The sequence below is a fragment of the Antennarius striatus genome, chromosome 24, assembly GCF_040054535.1.
Source record: "Antennarius striatus isolate MH-2024 chromosome 24, ASM4005453v1, whole genome shotgun sequence".
NCBI lineage: Eukaryota > Metazoa > Chordata > Actinopteri > Lophiiformes > Antennariidae > Antennarius > Antennarius striatus.
The window spans coordinates 4,847,474-4,857,233 of record NC_090799.1 but is presented as its reverse complement, the minus strand read 5'-3'; the positions used below and the strand labels follow the sequence as shown (position 1 = coordinate 4,857,233).

General features: G+C 37.9%; 1 protein-coding gene across 1 annotated transcript in view; it reads right to left on the bottom strand.

Annotated features, from left to right (window-relative positions):
• Positions 1-1,825: 1,825 nt before the first annotated feature.
• atp11a (ATPase phospholipid transporting 11A) overlaps positions 1,826-9,760 on the bottom strand; it is a 30,982-nt gene continuing 23,047 nt past the window's right edge. Inside the window, exons 24-33 of the mRNA XM_068309191.1 lie at positions 9,491-9,550; positions 9,276-9,403; positions 8,623-8,758; positions 8,142-8,165; positions 6,921-6,986; positions 6,426-6,529; positions 6,168-6,333; positions 4,116-4,243; positions 3,343-3,419; positions 1,826-2,555 (exon numbers count right to left, since the gene is read on the bottom strand). Of these exons, the coding sequence (XP_068165292.1) occupies positions 3,368-3,419; positions 4,116-4,243; positions 6,168-6,333; positions 6,426-6,529; positions 6,921-6,986; positions 8,142-8,165; positions 8,623-8,758; positions 9,276-9,403; positions 9,491-9,550 (864 nt within the window). The 3' untranslated portion in view covers positions 1,826-2,555; positions 3,343-3,367. The remainder of the gene's footprint in view (positions 2,556-3,342; positions 3,420-4,115; positions 4,244-6,167; positions 6,334-6,425; positions 6,530-6,920; positions 6,987-8,141; positions 8,166-8,622; positions 8,759-9,275; positions 9,404-9,490; positions 9,551-9,760) is intronic.

The following is a 9,760-nucleotide window of genomic DNA, read 5'->3' as shown; positions in this document are numbered from 1 at the left end:
ACCATAGCTGATCTAACTTGCTATCAGGGTTTGAGCAAATAACTTCATAAGAATCTAAATCATTCTAAAACTTTATTCTAAATTTTATTGTTTAGAATGGCACTCAGTAAAGGCATTCCTTAGGCAAAGTCCAGTGTTTTCTATTAATGAAATAACCAACCTTTTCATTAAATTTCATCAAACTCTCACGTGGTTTTGTTAAGATTACGTTGAACATGTAAGGAAAATACATGAATTAATGAAAGGTTTTAAACAACAACATTTTAATTTTCTCCACCATGTTTCTGCAACTCATTCATGCCAATTTTCTGTCAGGAAATAAAAAAAATTTCCAATTAAATCAACACAATGAAAACACTAGCTGTTTGTACACGCTTTAATAATTATTATACGATGGATTTTTGGTCTTATGTTATTCATAATGAAGTTTGTAACGTTTCTGTCCATGTGGCGTGACGCAAGTTATGATTTAGCATTAACCCTGAGAGCACGTCAGGTAAAAGGAATATTTCACTGGTTTTAGTGAATGTACTGTAGCAGCAAAACATTATTTAAAACTTCAAGCTTCAAACAGCTATGAATATGCTATTAATACATTAAATACAGTAAATCTTCCTTGGATTATTTATGTTGTTTCCACATTATGACCTCTACAGAGAAGAAATCAGAAGACTGGGTCCCAACTTGGGAAATGGGATTGTCCTGGGGGCCTTGAATGCACCGTTCTTCATTAGCATTTGAGGACACCAGACAGTTCCCTGACTGTCTTTTAGACATATTAGTTCATTCTGAGCAAGGGGTTATGGCAATATTAGGATATTCCAAAGATTCTTCAAAGGAAATACACTTCCAGATGCTGTTTTATGCCAAAATTCAGTAAACTTGATATGATTATACAGAAAGAAATGTAACTGCCTAAGGATTATTCCTTGTTCATCACAAATTCATTTCCGTTGTGGTCAGATTTCATGTTACTGAATACTGGCACAAAGTTACAACTTGAAATAATTTCCTTTGAAAAAGCATCTGCAAAAACTTTAAATTAAAATACATTTTAATTTCAATTCAGACATTAGCAGAAAATTGCAGACCTCAATTGCAGAAATACATTCATTAAGAAATACAGTCATTAGAAAATCTAATGATTACTTGATGCAAATTACACCAGAATATATCAGTATTTTCTCACTTACCTCTCAGAGGCATATGTAACCACATAGGCATTTTGGTTTATTTGGAAGTCATGTGATTTTTATCGCTACTCAGTTTCTAAAACTGGTCTATTATTCTTGTTCCTGTGACCCATTTTAACGGGGATGATTTCAGTTTGACCAGGAAAAACTTGAAATAATGAGAAAATGCTTGGTTTCTTTTGTATTTTGAATGAAGTGTTAAATACACAAAATATAGAACATTAGGGACTAACTCTGTAGAGCTGATCACACAATCCAACAGAGTTTTCACTGTTAATTGTATGTAATATTAAATAGAAAAATAAAATAAAATTGAAGAAAGAAAATCAGACATGTTTAAATTAAAGGACACATACAAAGTTTTATATAAAAAGTCTCAGATTTTAACTCTGAATGGCTTCAACTGGTTAATCATATATAACTAGAGCTGTTATATGTTTTCTATCTGTACCATTAAAGGTTAGACACAATATCACAATGATGTGTTTCCAGTGTTTTCTGACCACCCAGTGAGAACTTCATATTTTAAGGAACAGTTGACCTAGAAATGAAAGTTCAGTCATTATCTTTTCACACTCCATTGTGATGGAAAGTAAAATGTTTTAGTCCACAAAACATTTCTGAAGCTTCACAGTAAAATAACATTCTCCTAAACAACAAAAGAAAATGGAGAATTAATTTAAAATGTAAAGATGCATCACCCAGTGCCCAGTTTAAAGACCTGCACAAACATGAATACATGTTAGACGAGGTTAAATAGATCCTCACCCCTGAAAAAAACTCACGTGTAACATCATAATCAGAGGCAGCAGGTAAACGTTAAGAGATCACGAGTTAACAAACAGTTTGTCCGTGCGTGATTATATACTGACTGAATTTTCATTTCTGTGTGGAGTTTTCCTTAGCAGCAAAACTAACATTTCAGAGAGAGAACCCCTGCTGGACATATATTTAAAAAAAAAAGATGGAACAAAGTCAATTAAAAAAAAACAATTCATGGGTGTTTTTGGTACAAGAAATAAATCATTTGTTCAATTATGTTGTTTTTCAGTCCTGTACTTAGTCTTGTTTAGTCCCAGACTTCCATCCACACACCCATCTTGTGCAGAAATTCAGAACGGCCTAAACGCCCGAAAAACTAGCACAACACAACTCAGACACGAACTACCACAAGGCACCTAATGTAAAGCAGGTAAAAGTATCTCTAGCAGCAGCGATGCTTTGGTGCACAGGAGGACCAGATGGATGGATGGATGGATGGATGGATGGACAGAGGGACGGACGGATGGATGCACAACAATAGAGAGGGCGGTGGTGTTAATTATTGGAGGGAAAGAGGCAGCTGTCACAGAGGTAGGAACACTTCCACAGAAGCATCATTTCATCAGTGGGAAAATGAGAGAAAGATGGAAAGAGAGATAGAAAAGAGGAAAAGTGTTAAAATTCAAAGACAAGGGATTTAAAATAAATAAATTTTAAAAAAAAGCTGTAACACCATCATAAGACCTGATAGAATCTGTTGTCTTATGAACAATTGGAAATATGTTGTACGTAAAGTTTTTGATTAAAGTGACCTCAACTATGAAAAAAAATTAAAGTCTGGTTCATTATTGTGTGTCCCAAATTTAAACTTTAAATTCAGGAAGAGTTGGAAATATCTTTCAATTTGGTCTTTTGTGTTCACTTCCCTACAGATTGCACACATTTAATTGTATAAATGTGATAACATGGTGTACACAGTGATATTAAGGCATTAAGAACAGCTAGACAGTTTAGATCACTACAACTATAAGCCATAAAATTTCACTTGTACAGCATTATGGATAAATTTAACATAAAAAAACAAAACAAGGGCAAAAAAGACGGATCTCAGAAGGAGATCCTGCAGTGGTAAATAAAAACAAACACGCCAACACAACTGCTAGCTATTATTACAGAGGTACAGGTCATCTACACTACCAGATGCTACTAATGCAAACAGAATACCTACATGTGAATTCTATAGCTAAAGTGTTGGCTTTGGGGGTTCAGTTGGTCTCTTTTCCTTTAAGACGTACCATCCAATACTTAATAAACCATAAAATGTAGACCGACTGAGATCCACATCTCCAACACGTAAACTTTTGCTCTCTACCACACCGGTTCTTACAATGTTGTTGGGTCTGAGTCGAGTTCTACGGAGCGTTACGAGACAATACGTTTGCACACAGGCAACACCAGTTAGTCCTAAAAAGAGGAAGAACAAATGGACAGAGAGAGGAAAGTAAGGGATGGCAGGGATGAAGACAAGTTTGGTCAAAGAAAGCTCAAGCCATCAGCACAACCACATCATGACTGCTGCCATCAACATATTTTTAAACGTGAAATAAATGCTGCCAGCTAACAAAGGCAGGCAGACATAAAGGGTGAGTGCATTTTTTTTATTTTTTCCCCCCTCTGTGATTAGAATCGTGTAAATAAAAGCTGTTAAGTTCCGTTTGTTGTGACATCAGTACAATGAGCCCTCGCATGTTTTGGCAGCTAGCAAGGACAAGTAGATGGTGTCTTTCCCAGAGCTTCCCATAGTTCATTGTGCCAGACTTGGCTGGTGACTTGGGAACAGGCATGAAGGTCACTTTCAATGTAATCCTTTAGCACAGAGGCTACAGATCTCTGCTAATAGCCCACAGTCAAGCCAATTGGTCATTGGTCTGAATTATTATTCCATTCAACTCCAATCTGACACGACTGTATCAGGTCCCGACTGTAGCACAACAACTAAAAACAAGTTAGACTGAGGTTTCTGGGCACACCCCGCTGTAGGCGTGCTCCTGCTTTGAGTGGCGGGAGTCATCTGCAAATCTGAGGAGGGGGGCGAAGGTACAGTAGTCTGGCCTTCGTTGCCAGCGTGTGAACATGATTTTCTTTTTACAGGGTTCAGACCTTCGAGGGTTCGGGACATTCCTTTGGTCGATTGAGCCTCTCCGCTGCCTGGCAGACTTGGATGAAGCGTGGAGAGCAGCCAGGGGGGTGAACTCGGACAAATGGCCCTTGTAGAGTTTTTCAGCATTCTGCAAAAGGAAATAGAATGAGAAAAACATCTTGGTTCTAAGTGTCTTCATCAGCTAATTAAACAGCTTTTTCCTCATCTGCATTCTAGTTATCATTAATAAAAATGCTATTGTTGGACCTCTCAATGCTACGTTAGCATTTTTGTTGGAGGTTTGGCTTCTAATTTATCTATTTATTTAGCGAATGCAAAGTCCTTCAGCCATTCAGTGGCCTTCTAATTTATCAAAGAGAATACATAATAAACATAGTAAATTACACTTCATAATCTGATATAAAGTCTCATGTCAGAATCTTATTCATGATTTAATCCAAATTTAGATCACACATATTTGTTTTTCCCCTGATATCATGGCTACATGTTCATTATCTTGAGATAAAACACTTACTAACCAGTACATAGACAGAACTTGGACTTACCAAACAAGTTAACTGTAAATGTATTAATTGAACAGCTTGAAAGAAAATGTCGCATCCAAACTCATTCATTGCAGAAAATACATACTGTACATGCAACAATACATGTGCATAAAAACATGAAAAGAACCAAACCGTGCAACATCACCATCTCACACACAAGAATATTCACCATCACCTTGACCAGAGCCTCCTGCACTTAAGCCCTGCTGTCACTAGAGGGCAGCAGAGCCCACAGAAAGATTCCCTAAAGACTTTTCCAAAGATAGCCCCACACACCAACACAAACCTCTACAATCCACTTGTTAATGAGATCGTGGGTCAGAATCACATCTCATTAGTGAATTGGAGGCACTGCAGGATGCTGGACTGCATAATATATAGTTTCAGCATCAGTTGTCCCAAAATGTGCTCTTTTCTCCTATATTGTGCAGCCAAGATTAACCACCATTACCCAATTCAACCGTTTCACACACATGACAGCAGGTTGTGTGTTACCATGCAGAAGCTCCTATGCTTCTGAGACAGCTATTCCATCTAGTAAGGAGTCTGAACAGTGGTCAGCAAGGGCTCTCTCAAACCTTCTATTACCTCTGACACACTGTGGACACACACGCAGACACACACACACACACACACACACACACACGGGCAAACACAATAAGGGTACGAGCGCCGGGGGTTGCATTTACACAATGTGCACACGAACATGAATAAAGTTGTGTTAGCCCTAACGCCACCTCTATAAGTCTTGTTCTAGATGCAAGTTGCAATAACATGCAATTAACATGTTTGAAAAAGTTACTTCATGCAATGTAGTGGAAAAAAAACAAAACCAGGAGACAAAAAAAGGAGTTTCTTCTAAAGGAGTTAAGAACTGGAGGAGGAAGAGAAGAGGGTCACCTCTAGGAGGGCTGGGTTAGAAACTCATTCTGCTGGAAGTCTGAGACAGCATAAAGATGGTGGTGGGCTCAGAGGGAAGGCATCGACTCTTAGTCTGTCAAAGAGGAGCATCAGATGAAAGGAGAAGTGTGGAGAAGGTGAAGAGGAACCAGGTGGTCAGAGGAAGGGTAAAATCTACATGATCTTTTAAGATGTCTTAGGACTTTTAAGGGAAAGTATCAGTTTAGGACAGCTTTGCACATAACTATATTCGACATTTGAAATTTCTTTACAAATACATAAAGGCTGGTGGAGTGTAAGTGTGGTCAGATTAGTTATATTATAATTTAGAAATGAAGCAGCACTGCACACAGACAGAGAAGGTCTTACTGACTTACATAGAGCAGAGCAGGGGCATAACCAAAATCAGCATACATCTGCTGACACACAGCCAGCAGTTAGACCGATGGAGACTATTATCTAACATATAAAGGATGAGCGACTTTGTCAGATAATCTGATATTCGGAAGAGATTTAATTTAGGTTTATGGAGGTTTAACAATCCTACAATAAAAGTTTAGTTATTTAATATAAAGTGTCATTCAAACCCGTATATGTATGACTAACCTGTATGCGTTCAGTAGTGGTGGGCCACAGAGCCCTCCAGATGACCTTCTTCACCACATCAGGAAGCAGACTGGCTGTTATTAGAAGGATGATGCTGAGCCAGGCAGGACCGCTGGATAACATCTGCATGAACACATAGTACATCCTCTGGTAGTTGAGAAAGGGCCTGAAGGAGGAGAGGAGAGGAGAGGATTAGGCCATGACAGAAAAATGATGAAAACAGCTCAAAAACTTTGTTCTTGTTTTTTTTGAGCTTACCAGATGATTCCACCCCACAACAGAGAGAAGACCACAAAGAAAATGAGTGAACCCCAGATCACAAAGTGGTTGATCCAAGTCCAGTAATGAGTATCTAAAGCCAACTGCAAGAGAGAAGTGAGAGATCATTCTTTTAAATAGCGCACAAAGCTCAATAATACGAGCACAAAATCAAATGTATTTAATTTGTGTTTCTTTATATTTACTTAAAACACATATCTTATATCTAATGCCACACAAGAACTGATAATCTAATAATAATGTTTGAAGGGTTAGTCCTTAAAATGATTGAATGTTTGGTAGTTTTGTGCAGAACAATAAATATTAATTTTCTATGTTTTTTTTTTTAGTACCAGTAATTTGAAAGTGGACATTTGAGTCCTTAATGACTAAAGAAGAGGTAAATTAAAGTGACGCCTGAGGGTCACTACTAACATAGCTTTCTTAGCTGCTTCCTGGGTGCAGACTATATGCTGATTTTCTGTGTGTAAGTACCTTAAATGTAACAGTGAAGACGAGGATCGTGAAGACCAGTGTCCCAAACGTCCAGTTCCCAAACATCTGTAGTGGCAAATTCAAATAGTGATGTCAAATTTCAGATATATTTGTTTTGTTTCATAAAATCCACTTTAACAGCAAATACATAAAGGACGTGTTTTCATTTCACACTGCAAAAAATAAAAAATAAAAAAACAGGTCAGAAAACCCCCCCTGACCTGATCTAATGCTTTTACATAACATACATATACTATAACTACACTATATACTGTAACTGAGTGAGGACACACAGAGATGACTTCATGTGAGGAATCAGTCAGTCCAGTGAACAGACGGTTACATTCATGGCAGATGGATGAGCTACAGATGAATCAACATGTTTTTTTTTAAAATAACAAGTCAAATGTCTGTGAACTTGACAGTAAATCATTTTAAATGTGATTCACGCCTGTTTTATAAACAAAGAAATCACAATTTACAAAAAAGCAGCAGCAGCTCCGTCCAACGGGTCTTGGCCTGAGGGCCGGACGGCGACCTGAGCGTCGCCGAGCTGTCCTTGAGCGTGTGTGTGAATGTGTGTGAACTTCAACTGTGTGAGTGTGTGCAGGAGAGGTGACTTCAGTCATTTCAGCACCGAAAAATAACCAAAAATGTCCAATATCATAATCGTTCAGGACCATTTAATTCAACACACACTTCTAATTATAAGAAGTTTCTTCCCAATGTTTTTCTGTGAAGTTGTTCACATATATATATTTATTTTCTGGAAACATAAAACCTTTAGCTGTTACATGCAGTCATCCCAGACAAATCCATTTAGTCTTCCAGTTAACAAATAAGCCTGTAAATAGTCCGGATGGATCAGAGAGCGACCGCAAATGTGACAACGTCTTCTGCTCTAGAAGACAGCACCATTAACTGAAGGGGAATGAAATTAGAATGATAGCTAAGTGTCTCAAGTGTCACGTAATGGAAGGAGGAGAACGGCTACTTTTCTATATATAAGTGAAGTGATTTCACACACAATGCATACAAAATGATCTGCGGTTCTTGGAAAAGGTGAGTCACTACACCAAAGACAACAAGCAATCAGGGGATTAAGGAGACTAATGGAGAGTGGATGATGAGTGGTTTGGGATGAGGCTATTTGACAGGACAGAACAGGAAATTGGAAAATTAAACTAGAGGGAATTGACAAAGGGACAGGGACAGGCTTACCATCTGTGTGTTGGTTGTCATTAGCTGGGAGGAAGAAAGAGAAGCAAAAAGAAAAAGTAACACAAAGGTAAGAGAAGAGGAAGAAAAAGAGGAGGCGGCCAGACGAATAAAATCAGAATGAAATAAACAAGTTTTGTTGCTGGACAAGAATAAAAATATATAATGCATAGAAATAAGGTAAATCAAGCAACCAAAAAAAGTTTCTGGGAGAATAAATTCAAAATGAAAGGAAATCGAGAAGCACAGAAGTAGAAGGCCAAAAACCTGCCATGCTGCGAATGAACGGGATGATAAATCCTCTAGTTTTTACAGGAATCAACCCAATGAATCAGTCAAAGTTTCTTAAACTTTAGAACAGCAGGAAACCAAGAAGGTAATTCTTTCCACTGACTGGAAATAAAATGAGGGGTGCAAAGAGTTGCATCCCGTGGGAAACCTGAACCCATCAACTAAAGGAGCGCCTAAAGGTTTAATAGCTTACCTGTCCGTTGCTGGTGAAGGTGGTGTTGTCAAACAGGAAGTAAGCTCCAAAGAACATCACAATAGCATCATACACACCCAGGACTGTCCAATAGATGAAGATGGGCCACTGCAACAACGCGTTCTTAGCAATGTCTCTGTGAAGGAAACAGAATGATTGGCTTTTTTCTAACCATCTCTAATTCAACTCTTATTGATCAGTATTGCATTAGCTGCCTTAATCAAAAATGAATGTAATGAAAGAATTTAATTTCATTACCCAATGAATGATACAACGGATTTTACTGATTGTGAAAAGTAGTGTAAATTTTAACGAACGCGTGATGCAAAACAGGAAGAAAAAAAAAAAAAAAGTTTAGTTCTGACAAAGTTTGGAGGTTTCTTCTCTCTGACGTTTGACCTCAATGTCCTGAACATTTGCCTCTTTGTGTGGATGTAAAAATCAATGAAAAGCATTTATGCTTGCCGATCATTAGAGTGAAATTGATTTAGCATACTCTTTTGCTTCTGAAAAAAAAACAAAAAAACGTACACCTCTTCAGCTATACATAAACAACCCAATAGAGAGGATTATGACTCGAGTGTCTGAAATAATTTACCGCACGAAAAAGGGCAGGACGCAGCACTTTTCCATTATAAACATACAACACTAACCTATAGAGAGATGGATCCTTCTTCAGGACGTCCATATTGATGTGCTGCTCTATGAGGCTGTAGAGCAGGATGGGCAGCGAAGTGAAGCTGATGTTGTACAAAGTCAAGTAAGCCGTGTCATACAGAGGCTGCAGAGAATGAAGCGTTTGAGTTTTTCCTTTACACATTTTTTGTCATTTATTTGGTGTAAGTGTGTGTGTGTGTGTGTGTACTACCTGTTGTGAAAAGCCACAGAAGAACTGGTAGAGGAATTGAGGAAAGATGAAACAGACATTCTGAGAAAAAAAAAGAATAAAAGAAATGAGATGAGGGAGATGGAGCTGGTCAGCAGATGTAAGTTTAAACATGTTATTTTCTTTTCCACACAAACACACATACATCTTTTTAGGAGCGGTAACAATTCACACCATCACTCACACACCAGTGGAACAATTTGAGAGTCAGTATCTCGCCAAAGGACACTTAGACAATCTGATAAACAGACG